Source organism: Panthera pardus, unplaced genomic scaffold (assembly GCF_024362965.1).
Source record: "Panthera pardus isolate Hobbes unplaced genomic scaffold, ASM2436296v1 HiC_scaffold_24, whole genome shotgun sequence".
Lineage (NCBI taxonomy): Eukaryota > Metazoa > Chordata > Mammalia > Carnivora > Felidae > Panthera > Panthera pardus.
Window position 1 is genome coordinate 29,558,230 of NW_026526810.1, and position 13,971 is coordinate 29,572,200.

General features: G+C 55.4%; 1 protein-coding gene across 3 annotated transcripts in view; it reads right to left on the bottom strand.

The window, feature by feature from the left end:
* Nucleotides 1-13,632, bottom strand: part of CORO2B (coronin 2B) — a 132,420-nt gene extending 118,788 nt beyond the window's left edge. Inside the window, exons 1-2 of one of the 3 annotated variants that reach the window (XM_053888918.1) lie at nucleotides 13,393-13,632; nucleotides 11,816-11,909 (exon numbers count right to left, since the gene is read on the bottom strand). Coding sequence is in view for 2 of the 3 variants with exons in the window: in XM_019441652.2 (XP_019297197.1) it covers nucleotides 12,467-12,620 (154 nt within the window). In the remaining variant the exon portion in view is untranslated. Of the gene's footprint in view, nucleotides 1-11,815; nucleotides 11,910-12,466; nucleotides 12,636-13,392 lie in introns of those variants that run through there. The other 2 variants (XM_019441653.2, XM_019441652.2) reach the window with 2 other exon arrangements.
* Nucleotides 13,633-13,971: the final 339 nt, after the last annotated feature.

The window sequence follows — 13,971 nt, forward strand, 5'->3', positions numbered from 1 at the left end:
CAACGTGCCCACAGTGCACAGATCTTAAGTGTTCAGCTTGAAAAATTGTTACTCGTGCCTGTATTCGCCCGACGACCGTCACTCCAGAAGGTTCTCTCGTGCCCTATCCCAGTTAACACCACACCCCACCCTGTCCTACGCCAGGTCACCAATAAGAAGTGGATAGAATTTTCGTTGAAGAAGGGCTCTCTGGCCGAAGGAGGGAGAATGAGCACAGGTGGGGGGGTCTGGAAGAGACATGGAAAGGGCCGACTGATAAAACCCCCTCATGTGCGAAGGGCTGATATTCACACCAAATGAGAGGGAATAAGCACAAAGTTTCAGAGGGGCTCAGGGTCTTGCTCAAAGTCACAGGGCAAGCTGATGGCAGAACCAGGACTCTAACCCTGATCCTCAATCCCCAAGTTTTATTAGCTTTTCATAACCTTGGCAGTCTGCGGTGTGTGTGTGTGTATGTGTGTGTGTGTGTGTGTGCGCGCTAGGCTCAGAGGGAGGAGGATGGGGCAGGGCCCGAGACTGGGCAGAACAGGGAGTAAGTACATCCGTAAGCTCTCTCCTGCACCCAGCCTTGGACTAGGTGATGTTATCCTAAGATAGAAGGGGAAACAGAGTCCCAACCAGAGGGGGGCAGGACTGACCCAATGGGGGTTTAGCTGGGGTTTAGGAGGACCGCTAGAAGCCCTCTGCAGAGGTCTTCCCTCTAGGCCGTCTTCCCAGCAGGAGACTTCTGGCCCTCTGTCCCCTCCTTCTGTTTTCTCAAACCCCAGACCCAACTTTTCAGGCAGCCCCAGGCAGACGGGAGAGGCCAGTACCGTGGAGTGGTCCCGCCAGGGGTATCTCCTTGGGGGAGAAGGGGCACAGGTGCTCTCTCCCAGACACAGGGAGATACATGCAGGGAATCTGGGCTGGGGACCTGAAACCCCTACACCCACCTCGCTGTGCCCAGGCTTTGGGAATGTCCTCTAAGGTCAGGCTGGGGCAGACCACCCAAAATGCGAATCTGATCACTTCACTCCTCCGTGAAAACCCCTCCGGGGCACCTCGAGCCACCACAGGGCTCAAGCCAAAGCTCCCTCTGGCTCCTGCCTTTGCCCCTCGGGCCTTGTTCCCCCCGCTCGCTAAGCTGCCCTCTCCACCCAGCCGCACCCCGTTCTTGCCTCTCATGGAATAAGCCAGACCCGTGTGCATGTCCATGTTTTTGTTCATGCCATCCCCTCTCCCTGGAATGCCCTTACTTCCTCTTCATGTGCTTCTGCCTACTCATCCTCGGAGACTGAGCGAAGAAACCTTCCCTTTCTCCAGAAACTTTCCCTGGCTTCCTCGGCCTGTCCCCTTGGCTGCAGAACTCTGTGCACACACCCCTGCCGTCCCACACCACAGCTCACCGGCCTCCCTTTGCCACATCCCCGCAGCTGTGTGTCCCTCTGGGTGGCCTATCTCCCCCATTAGACGGGGATTCCCCCCAGAGGGGACTGCTTGAGTGTAACCCTCATGCTGGGTGCTGCATGCTTTGGGCCTAGCACACAGGTGCTCAGGAAACTTTTTTTTTCCCTTTTTTTTTTTTAATTAATTATTTGAGAGAAAGAGAAATCGAGAGAGTGCCAGGAAAGGAGAGGGAGCGAGAGAGACAGAGAGAGAGAGAGAGAGAGAGAGAGAGAGAGAATACCAAGCAGGCTCCACGCCATCAGCACAGAGCCTGATGTGGGGCTTGATCTCATGAACCGTGAGATCATGGCCTGAGCCGAAACCAAGAGTCGGATGCTTCACCGACCGAGCCACCTAGGCGCCCCATCAGCAAATATTTTTTGAACGAATCTAGGGCCTCATTTTATTTGCCTAGGGGAAGGGGAGGGTAGTCAGTGGTCAGGACAGCGGGGCAGTCAGGGTGGAGAGGAACTTGGACTGATGGCCACCCTCGCCACTCAGTCCCCCTGGCAAATCTGGCTCACTGGTCCTCCCCTCCCGCCTCACTCTCCTCCTTGGGAACCTCTCCCGAGTGGCCAGTCTCATTATTCTCGGGTCTTGCTATCTGCAGGCCGGGCCCAGTCAATGATAACCACTTAAGTAAGGTATTACCCCTCCTGGGGGAACTTATATTTTAATAACATCTGAAATGCCCAAAGGAACTGAAGACTGTAGTGGTTCTGGGCACGGTGCTGGGAGGGTGATCTTAAAAAAGCAATCACACAGCACGGTCAGCTCCCACTATCTGGCCAGGGGGCCCCGAGGTTTCTGCATGTCCGTGGGGCTGTGCAGTCAGAGAGGTCAGGGTCAGGTCTCAGTCCACCCTTTCCCACTGTGCAAGCCGGGGCGACTGCTGCCCTCTCTGAGGCTTGTTCTCCCGCTCTGTAAAGTGGGGGTAACACCAGAATTGTGGGGTCCGTGAGATAACGGATGCGACACGCTCAGCATGGGGGGCAGGCTCGACATCATTCCTGCTCTTTTCTAAAGCAAAGGCCCACAGAGCTTGCTGTCCAGCACTCTGGGTCTCCAGGGGCCCCCCAGAGGGGTGGCTTTGTTTGCTGCTCCTGAGCCCCCTCTGTCTCCTCCGCCCACTCTCCCTCCCTGGCTCCCTCCCTCCAAGCCAGAGTTCCAGGGAAAACTTTGCCCGGAGACTTCTCAAGCCAGTGATAAGGTCTGGCCAGAAGAAAGCTCTTAGCAACCCAGGCTCCCAACCCAGAGGCCCTTCTAATGGTTTCAGAGAAACAAAGGAGGGAAAGATTGCCTGCAGCCCAGTGTGCCAGGAGGGCTGGCTTCCAGGAGGGAGAGTGGGGTTCACGGGCCTCTGTGGCGGCCACGGTGGCAGCCTGGAACGTGGGGCCCCTGGCTGCCAGATCTCGGGAATCACAGCCCCCTGGCCAAGCAGAAGGAGCCTCAGAGCTCACTCCTACTGCCTCTGCCATGGCCACGTCCAGGCAGGGTGGTCCTGGCTGGTTACCTGGGGAGCTGAGCCTCTCCATTCGGGTGCCCCCTGCCATCTAGGTGAAGTTCTCAGGGTCTCCTTTCTAGAACTTTCCCCTACTTCTGAATCAGCCCTTGGCCTAGAAAAACCGACTGAACTGAAATTCACCCAACCTGAGCCTGCCATCAACCAGAGGGAGCCCCACTCCCTACTTGGCCACTTGTGCCCCCTTAGGTAAACCTTTCAGGGCCTCACTTTTCTCCTCTGCAAAATGGGGGACCCCATTACACCTCTTCAGAGTTCCTTCCAGCTCTCACAGTCCACGGACGTACAGGAGTAAGGATTTAGCCCAGGCAGCAACATACAGGGAATAGTTTGGGCTTCCTCAAAATCCCACCCAACCTTGTATTTTGCACCGGCTACCCCAAAGTCTACACCACATCTTTGACAAGTGCTGTGAAAGATACCAAAAAAATCAGACATCATCTCTGGCCTGAGAGCTCACAATCAAGTCAAGGAGTCAAGGTTCATGCTCCGAAAACAATTCCCATACAACAGAACACATCGGGCCTTTACCTACAGCTGATGTGGTAGAGACGGGGCCCCACAGGAACTCCCAGAAAAGGGGAATTAATGCAGATCCGGACCCTGAAAAGGCCAATTTGACAGAATAGCCTCAGTCCATAACAACTTGAGTTTGTTCTCACTCATTATAATGACTATGGCAGGAAGGCAGACCCAGGGTCTTTAGAGGACACAGTTGTGATAATAAAAAGTTATCAGATGGACCCTCAGGTACACAGAAATCCCCTTTCCCAGAATTCCAAATTTCTCGGAATCCCAAATTTCCCCATGCATTCCTGCAACGTGATCTTTCACCTGGAGGTCAGCAGGGCAAGTGTGAACAACATTTTCTTCATGAAGCTAAACCAAAAACTCAGGAATTAAATCCTCTTGTCCCCTTCCTCCAACACCTTTCTTTCCATCAGCTGTCCTGGAAATTCCCCCCAGATCCCAGATCGTAATGCTGTTAGTTCTGAAGTCATATTCGAGATGTTTAAATGGTTTACTGCAAATCCCTCAAGCTAGTAGAGGGTCTTTCTTTCTATAAACTCAAAGGAAAAATGGGTCTGAGCCTCAGGGGTGCCAGGATGTATCTGGAGCAAAGGTCAAGGCCGTTTGCCAGTGGGGGCTGGGTCTCTCTTCCCAGAGACCTGGGCAAGACTGTGCTCTGGGACAAACCTTCCCCCACCTTCCACAGGGAGCTCGGGCCTGCAGGGATCCAGATCAAGGTTTAGAGGCTTTATTCGCCTCACTTTTCAAACGAAAGCAGGACATCCAATTTTTATAGCCAGATTATTTGTCCCAAGCATATTAAAACAGCCAAAATAGGACAGGAAGAGGGAAAAGCAACTTTTCATCGGCCCCAAAGTAGCCTGACAGTTAAAACAGATAGAGGCTGTTTGGGGGAGATGAACTGGTCCTTTCTGCCGACACAGTGTGAAACAGTTTTTCAGTCAGGACAACAGCAGGGGAGAAGGGGGTTAGCTGTTGGATGGACTGCCTAACTCCCAAAGCGGTGGGACACTGGTGGGGGAAGGGAGCAGGACAGGTGCCAATTACAGAGACACTAAATTACCCCCCTCATGACATCTACAGAGAGTGCCTTACTTACATATTACCGTGCCCTAGTGAGGTGGAGAAATGAATTTCCTTTTCACAGATGAGAAAAACAGAGGCTCAGAGACGTTGAGGGCCTAGCCCAAGGTCACGCAGGGAGGAGCAGAGACAAGAGCAGAGCCCGAGTCTTTGGCCTCCAGATCCCCTGACCTGGCCACAGGCCTCAGGGTCATCGCTACCTGCCGCTACCTGCCAGACTGAGTGGTAAGAAAGGCCTGGAAGGCACACTACGCGCCCCACCCCCCACAACCGGCTTGGTGACCTTAGTAAGTTACCTCCCTTCCTTCTCTGGGCCTCTGTGCCTGCACCTACAGGAAGGGGAACAGTAAGAACACCGGAAGATTAAATGAGTAAATACACGCGAAACACTTTTTGTGTGCCCGGGATAAACAAAGCACCCTAGAAAGGTCAGCGCCTTCTGCTGTTGTTACTGCTTATTTCACTGTCAGCTTCTTGAAAGCAGGGACCTAACACCCGGCGACAGCCCGGGAACTGCCTACAAGAAACTAGTATTTGTTAAACGAGTCTAAATTAAGATTAGGAGTCAGCCTCATGTTCCTAGAAAGCGTGGAGTGCCATGGAGGCAGAGGGCTGGACCAGATGACCTCAGACAGCTCTGGAGTTGAACACCGAGCACGAGCACGGGGGCTTGTTTCTAGGGATTAGTGTGAGCACCCATCCAGAGGGAGCGTCCCCATATCCCCCTGCTGGGCAGCTGGAGCCTTCAAGGGTGTTATCATCTGTCTCACACAGGGGCCAGTAAGTTCACACCTTGTGGCCCGAGCGCCATGCCCTGTGAAACATCATACACATACATACATACATACGTGTGTGTATATGTCCCTACAGTTTTATTTTATTAAATTTTTTTTTTCAACGTTTTTTATTTATTTTTGGGACAGAGAGAGACAGAGCATGAACGGGGGAGGGGCAGAGAGAGAGGGAGACACAGAATCTGAAACAGGCTCCAGGCTCCGAGCCATCAGCCCAGAGCCTGACGCGGGGCTCGAACTCACACACCGCGAGATCGTGACCTGGCTGAAGTCGGACGCTTAACCGACTGCGCCACCCAGGCGCCCCCTACAGTTTTATTTTAAAGACCAAGAGCCAGCCCAGATAATCATAAAGATTTCGAGAATAAAAATGGTTAGAATCGGGCCCAGTAAAAATATAAGGTGGAAATTTTCCTGCCAGAGCAAAGTTTCCTTCTGGAAAAACAAATGACCCCTCCCTGGAGCTGCCTGCCAGCCAGGAGAGGCCCTGCCCTTCCAAACAAAGCTCTTCTAACCAGGGAGGCTCTCTGAGGGGCGGCAGAGGCTGGACCACTGAATGTGGCACTTCCGTACCCCCCTTGCCCAGGTCGACTTTAAGAAGTGGCCCACGGAAAAGCCATCCTCCCGAGATCAGGAAGCCACAGAGAGGAGGAGAAAAAGAATGAGGGAGTCCAGAGGCCCACGTCTGGACCAGCCTCTAATCTGCCTGGCTGGGCAACTTTCTGCAGCTTACTTGGCCTCTCTGTGCCTGTTTCCTCATTCCTGATGTGGGGATGACCGTAACCTACACCATAAAGTCACTCTGAGCATAAAAGGAACCCATCCATGTGCTGAGCTCTCACCAACAATGCTGGCATGTGGGGAGCATTCCTGGCGAGTGATCTGACTCCCGGCATCTGCCTGTGCCTTTACCTCCGTTACCCACTCCTCAGCTCCTCCCTCTCACCGGCTACCTCCTACTCATCCTTCATGAATCAGCTTAAAAGTCACCTTCCCGCCCCTCTGACTAGGTCAGGCCCTCTGCTGTTATTCCCAGAGTTCCCTGTACTTCTCATCTCATAAGCCCCAGGACACTCATTGTAAGCGTGTTTAATTTTCTGTCTACCCGACGTTAATAGCTAACACTAACTGCCAGGCATGTGGTAAGTGCTTCACACGGATCAGCTCATTTAATCTTTATAATAATCCTTTTAAGTGCTACTATTATCAATCCCAATTAATGGATGGGGAAACAGATGTTCAGAGAGGTTAGGCAACTTGCCCAAGAACAAACAGCAAGGAAATGATACAGGGCCATCTGTCTGACTCTAAAGCTGGCATTCTCAGCCACCAGCGCCCCCTGGTAATCAGGGGCCATCTCCAGAGGGCCACCCACCCTGGGCACAGAGGGAATTTGCATATTCAAGAGGGTAAGGGCTGCAGGTCTGGACCACAGACCTGTGTGTTCCCTACACAAAGCTAGCTTCGTGGAAATGGAGAAGGTGGCCCTGCCTCTATCACACTTGTTCTCCCCCTGGGCTGGCCACCTTGCCTAAGAGGCCCTGTCTGATGTCGGATGCCACGTGCAGGATACCTTCCTCCTCACTCGCTCAGCTTACATTTTTTCCCCCCAAATTATTTACACGGTTCCCAGCTCCAGCAAAGGCCACAGGAAAGCCTAAACAGACCACATCCACAGATGTCACCTCCAAGGCAAGCAGCACTTGTCAAGCACACCTTGGTGCCAGGGCCCCAGATGCCCAGACAAGAGCCCTTTGCCACGGGGTGGGGGTGGGGGACAGAATACAATCCTGGAACTTAGATGGCCGGGTACAGATCCCCACCCACCCCCCCACCCACGAAACCTGCAACCTTGAGCAATTCACTTAGGCTCACTGAGCCTCAGTTTCCTCTTCTGGAGAATGGGATCGTCTGAATCTTCTGGAGAATGGGATCAGATCTAGAATCAACCTCATCAGATCTAGAATCAATCTCATGGTTGCACAGAGTCAACGCGATCAAGTGTGCCCAATGCCTGCTTAATAACTGTTATTCTTGTGAGGACGGTGATTAATCTTCATAGGATGTGGACCATGAGTGATTGGATTGTGAAGGTTCTGGCTCAAAGTCAGAAGACCTGGGTGTGCATCCCAGCTCTGACCCACATTAGCTCTGTGATTTGGGTGTGGCCATGTTTTCACTCGGAGACTCTATTTATTCATCTGTAAATAGGGGGAACCCTCCTCACCCTGGGACCCTCGGAGGGATTCAGTGCAGTAGCCCATGTTTGTTTTCTGTAAGTGGGACTGTCCTGAGCAGACCCGGGTGCCTCCCGTTGCTGTGTTAATTAATTGGAAGGAGGGTGCCAGCCAGAAACCAATTAGGAAGGCCCCTCCAGGGGCCTCCTGGGGGAGGGGGAGGGAGAGGGCAAAGAAAGGCGGGTGACGGCTCCTCCTCCATTGTCCCCACCCCACCGACTTGTGCCTTCTCTGCAGCTGGTTCCACACTCCAGGCCCACAAAGGAGAGGCTCATTCTAAACAGCTTCTTTTCATGTGGAAGCCACTGGATTTGCATCTGTCCTTGCCTGGCAGGGCCTGCTCCGTGCCAGCTGCTCTAAGCTTCCCAGGCTCCAGGCTACTCGGGGGGCTGGGCCTGAGCCTGCAGGGTCCCCAGGCAGGGAAAGGAAGGGGAACAGAACAAGCTGATCAGGAGAAGCCGGAAGGAGAGGGGGCTGGGCACAGAGGGAATTTGCACATTCTCTCATCTCCTGGACACCAGACAAATTCTGTGGCTAGCATATCCAAATCAGAATCTGGGCCGCCCTGGTGCCAGGAGCCGGCGGTGGCTGAGGCCATGTCTGCTCCAGGCTAGCCAACCTGGGAGAGAAATGGAAAAACTCACTCCATCTCCGAGCTGCCAGGGACCGATGCTGCCAGGCCGTTGGTCTAGCCAGTGTCCACACTCCCAGACCGGCCAAACTCAAGTCTAGTCTGACTCCACACGGCCAGCTAGCCAGGGGGCTTCTGGGGCCCTGGGGAGCCCCACAACGCATCCCAGATGCCTCTGCGGGCTGCCACAGGTGCTAAGGTGGCAATGCCCCAGGCAAGAGAACACGGGGCATCTGGGCACATATGGGAAGAAAGTAACTCATCAGAGCTCTTCTGAGAGTGAGCTGCATTGCCTGGAGGGAAAGACAGTAAGGAAGGAAAGATCCTGAAGTTATGAACACTTAAAGTATGCAGACGACAGCGGGCTTGTGCCCGCTGGACGCTGAGACTCCTAACTCAGGACTTTGGCACATCTCCTTCCCCACCCATCTTCTCCAAGGTTCTGGACAGCAGGGCCTGTGGCTCAGGCATTCTGTGACCTTAATGCCTCACACGGGGCCTGGCCCAGAATAGGAGCTCAGATACGAATGCGTGAATGTTAGCCACAGACCTTCAGCATGAGAATGCCAGGGCTCTGGAAGAAGAACTGAGTGGAGGGAGGAGGTATAATGGGTACACGGAACAGAGAAGCAGAAGCCCCACGCCACCCCCAGGTTTCTGGGAGCTGGGTCTGTGCGGGTAATGTCTCCGCCTTTGAGCTGGCTCTGTGACAGGCTTGCTCTCTCATTTCTTCTCCCAGTAAGGGCCAGACAGGAAAGAAGTGCTGGGAAGTGGAATGTCTGGGAGTCCAGGCATCTCCTGGGTAGGCTAGATCCTGGGTCCAGGAGTCCGAGGCAGAGGGCTTTGTATCTCTTCCTCCCCATCCTGACCCTGGGTATAGCAAGGGCTCCCGTACACCTTGACCCCTGAGGAGTTTTCAACAAGGGGGTGGCTGCCCAGCAGAGGGAGTCTCAGACACCAGCATCCAGGCCAGGACGATGCAGTGGGGTGACTGGAGTGGGGCCCTGTCCCTACTTAGGCTGCCTGGGGGCCCCCTTGCAGGGCAGCCGGGTGGGAAAAGCACTTGCTTTAGGCAAGTTATAATTTGCTCCTTGGGTCTCAGTTCCCCTATTTGTCAAGGGAGAGATTTGGATGACTTGGGGCCACTCTTCAGGGCCCGAGAGACACATGACCTTGCCAAATGAAGGCCTGTTAGTAACTACCTGGGCAAGGCAACCCTGTCCTCAGTCCCACTGCATTCAGGAGGAGCCATGGGCTCCCCTCCCTGAGCCGTGCTCTGCTGGGACAGGCACAGAAGAGAGAAGGGGTGACCTACAGAACGAGGGGCCATGGTGTGACTGCTGATAACACTTGTGAACCTGGAATTGGCTGCTTAGAGGGGGATGCTGGCATCTGGAGTCTTCTCCTTGCACTCACTCCTTCTCCTAAGACCTTCTGAGGTCCTCAGGGCACTTTGTTCTTGGACTGCTGACCCCCTGAGCTGACCGTGGGAATGCAGAAAGCACCGAGCTCACTGGCGTCTAACCCAACAAGTTGCACCTGGGAACAAGGCAGCCCAGTCACTATAAGTCATCACCTTCCTTACCTCCGAGCCCCACGGTCCAGTCTGGTCACATCCAGACAAAAGCCAAGAAATCACTCCAAAGGCCCTAGAAGCAACAAAAGGGGTTTGCAAAGTCCTGCATGTCAGCTGGCAGACTTCTTTAAAAAAAAAATTTTTTTTTAATGTTTATTTGTTTTTGTGAGACAGAGAGAGACACACAGCACGGGTGGGGGAGGGACGGAGAGAGAGGGAGACACAGAATCCGAAGCAGCTTCCGGGCTCTGAGCTGTCAGCACAGAGCCCGATGTGGGGCTCGAACTCATGAACCGCTAGATCACGACCTGAGCCGATGTCGGACGCTTTAACCGACGGAGCCACCCAGGCGCCTGTGCAGACTTTTCTTATAGCCTGTTGACTTGTGCTCTACACACAATTCTAATGTATTTTGTTCTGTTCTTCTAGTTGATGGCAGTTTAGAAACCTATTTAGAACCAGAGAAGCACTGACATATGACTGAAATGGCACAGAGACAGAAAAAGTATAAAGAGCAGGCGCGAGAACGCAAAGAACAAAATCATCCTGCTCCTGGGAAAGCGGCCTTCGTTCCCTCACCACTGACTTGCCCTCTGGACAGATACTGGACTGAGACTGGGGGCAGGAAGGACCTTACTCCCGTGGATGGTTCTGGTCTGGGAAGCCGCATCCCTTCTTTTCTTCTTCCTTTTCCTCCTCGTTACATAAAGAAGCTAAGACAGCTTATGAAACTACACACAATAAGATAGAGCTGAAAAAACGTCACAACCAGGAATCATGCCATCGGGCGAGAAGGCCACCCTCCAGAGATCCGCAGGGCTCTTTAGCTCTAGTGCCATTTAGGGCAGGGGTCCCTCCAGAACCGCCCAGGATCTATGTGCCACTTCAGCGGCTGGACCTCACCGCGAAGGCGAAGGCGGCTGGGCTACGTGTGGGAGGGGGGATGGTAAATGGAAAACGGAGGCCCACCTGCTCTCAGGAAGTCCTACTGAAGTTCTAGCAGCTCGTCATCTGGTTTCCTCTTATGCACTTTCCAGGCCCTCTGAGCTAATAAGAACTGCTGCAATCCACACCTAACCCTGGCCCCGAGGACTCCAAGGGGGAGGCAGCCGAGGCTCGCCAGAGAGGGAGGACCTTTGGCTCGAGGAGGTTCGGCAAGGGCTGGGGTCTCGCCCTCTAATCCATTCCTCCCCTGCCTGTCGCTCCAGTTGGTAAGCAGTGATTCCACCTTCCAGACCCCCTTCAGGATTCTTCTTCATATCTGGCTTATAACTAGACCCACCCCTCCCCTCCCCTCCCCAGAACAGAGAGCCCCCCAGTCTCCATCAGAGCGGACTTCCTCACCGAAGCGGTACCAAGGCCCAGCAGAAGGGACCCAAGACATCAATGAAACTCACTGCTGCATCTCACAGATGGGAAAACACAGGCTTAGAGATGGGAGTGACTGGCCCAAGATCACACAGCCTGTGTGTGGGTGACTGAGGACTAGAGGCCAGGCTTCAGACTCCCAGGGCACTGTGGCTCTTCTGGAAATCATGGCAGAGCCTCTTCCGGCAGGCTCTCAGGCAGCAGGACTGCCCCCGGACCCCTCTCCTGCATTTCTCCTGTTCTTGTAGCCCTCCCCACATGAACACTTCCGGTCTGTGAAGGGCTGGCCAAGGGGAGAGAAGATAGGGTTAAAGTGGGGATTTTATTTAATCCTCTGAGCTGGCTTAAACCGATGCCACATTGGTTAGAACAGGAGAAACATGCAGAAGGGTTTGGCGGGGGGTGGGGGAAAGGGGAGGGCATTAGTGAATAATCACTAGATACCGAGAGGCTTGGCCTGCCAATGAATTTAGCAGACAACTACCCTCCTTCATGGCGTCTCTACCCCAGGGCCTGAGCCTCCAACGACTGACCCCCTTCCATGGGAATAACCCAGTCTCCAGGGTACTCAACAGTGTAGAGCAATGGAAAGATCACAGGCCATAGATTGAGACGCATCTGAAGGCAAACCCCAGTTCTGCTACTTACTCGCTGTGTGACCTTAGGCAAGTCACTTGACCTCTCTGAGCCTCTGCTTCTTCCTCTCTTAAAGGGGGCTGAACATTCCTTCCTTGCAGGCCTCCTGGGAAGGAAGACTACCTGAGCTCATGCACATAAAGAGGCGCAGGGGAGGCATTGAGTCAGATGTGAGTGCTATTATTACAAATCTCGTATCCTTTATCTCTCATCCAGGCCCATCCATTACTCTTCTGCCTCGGCCTGCTTGCGTCTTCGACGTTAATAACCTTAATGATAATAATCCTTCCCAGCCAGCCCTGCCAAAGCAGGTCTAGCCAAAGCAGACCCTCAGCCCCCAGGCACATCTTCCCGCAGTGTTTCTAAGAGACAATTTGGGCACTGAGCTCAAAGACCCTGAACAGACATGCTGTCTTATGGCAGGCAGATTTCATGGGGGCAGTGGTAGCCCCTGGCTTATCAGAAGGAGCCAGGACCACCCCTCCCATCACCTCCACAGCTGACCCTCCATCTGGTCCACTACTCTGACCACGAGTAAGCTGCCCTCTCCATGTTGGCCTCCGACTCTCCGATTCTGACAGCCAGGTGGGCAGCTACTGGAATCTGGCCTTGGGTGTGTGGATTGCCGGACCGAATGCCAAGGCCAGGCTGTGAGCTCCTTACCCTGAAGGAGCGCTCTGAGAAGTGTGGGTTCACACCCTGGGTCTTCTTCTTGGTTCTTCCACTGTCTGTCACCAGCCCCAGGATCCACATTATCGTCCTCATATTCCACAAGAGGAAACTGAGGCCCAAAGCAGAAGGGCCCAGCCAAGGTCATCCACAGGGTTTGGGGGTGATCCGGGGAGTGAACTCAGGTCTCCTCAGGTCTCCTAATCCTGGGCACTTTCTACCACCCTGGTCAGCTTTCCATACCAGGGAGGCCCCGAAGTCTCTCCAATGAACCTGGGCCCCAGTGCCAGAGTCCAAGAACTCTCCTCCAATATGGGAACTGCCAGAATGCGCATCTCTCCCTTCCCTGTCACGTTCCCTCTTTAAGCCAGTCGCCACAGAACCTGTCCTATCCCTGGTAGCAACTCCCGGGGCTGGGGAGCGCCTTCTCCACTGAGTAACTCTGGAGTGGGGCCAGAGTTCACGGGATGGGCGGCAGAGGCCAGCAGGTGGGGTGGGCTTTCCCCTCGGATGGCCTTCCCCAGGACGACAAACCCGTTCCCACACCCACTGTCCTGCCAGCGACGCTCCCCGTGGCGCGCTCCAATGGGGGACACCACGCAGCCGCCTAACACTGCTCTCCAGGGGTTAAAAATGCAGCATCCTAAGCAGGGTTAAAAATGCAGTCGCGGGTGGGCCGGTGCGGAGAGATGTCGTCCCAACCACCGCGGCTGCTAAAGCGGCATCCAACCCCCTTCCCTCCGCAGTCCCTGGGGCCCGGAACGACTGGAGGGACCGGGGAAGCAGAGGAGGCGCGCGCCGCACCTTCCCGGCACCAGTGCCCCCCTCCCCACGCCCACACCCCCGCGCCCCCAGCAGCCGAGGCCGGGGGCTGCAGGCGCCGGCGGGTCCCGGGCGCAGGGCGGGCGAGCGGCGCTTACCTTTGTGACAGTCATGCAGAAACTCCGGGGCGGTGCGGGGGCGCGGGCGCGGCGTGCGGGGGCGGCGGCCGGGGTCCACCGCGGGCCCGAGGCGGCGGCGGGAAGCGGTCCGGCGCGGCGCGGGCAGCTCTGGGCGCGCTCCCCGCTCCCCGCGCCCCGCGGGCGGCTCCGCTGAGCCTGGGGCCGCGCTCCGGGCGGGCAGCGCGCAGGGACCGCTCGTCGGCGCTCGCCCGCCGCTCGCCGCTGATGTCAGCCCCGAATGTGCATTTATAATAGATGAGCCTCCTTCGCCGCAGGAAGGCGAGGCAGGAAGAAAGGGAGAGGGGGAGAGGGCCCAGGCTGGGGGGCGGGGGGAGGAAGAGGGGCCGGGAACTCGCTACAAAGGAGGAGGCGGAGGGAGGAGGAGGACGACGAAGAGGAGGAGGAGGAGGAGGAAGAGGAGGAGGAGGAGGAAGCGCACGCCCGCCCGCTGCCCTGCCCTGCGCCTGGGGCTCGCTAGCCCGCCGCCGGGCACCGCCGCTCCCGGAGCCCGGGCCTGGCGCCCCGGCCCCGCGGCCTTAACCCCTTCGCGCCCGCGGA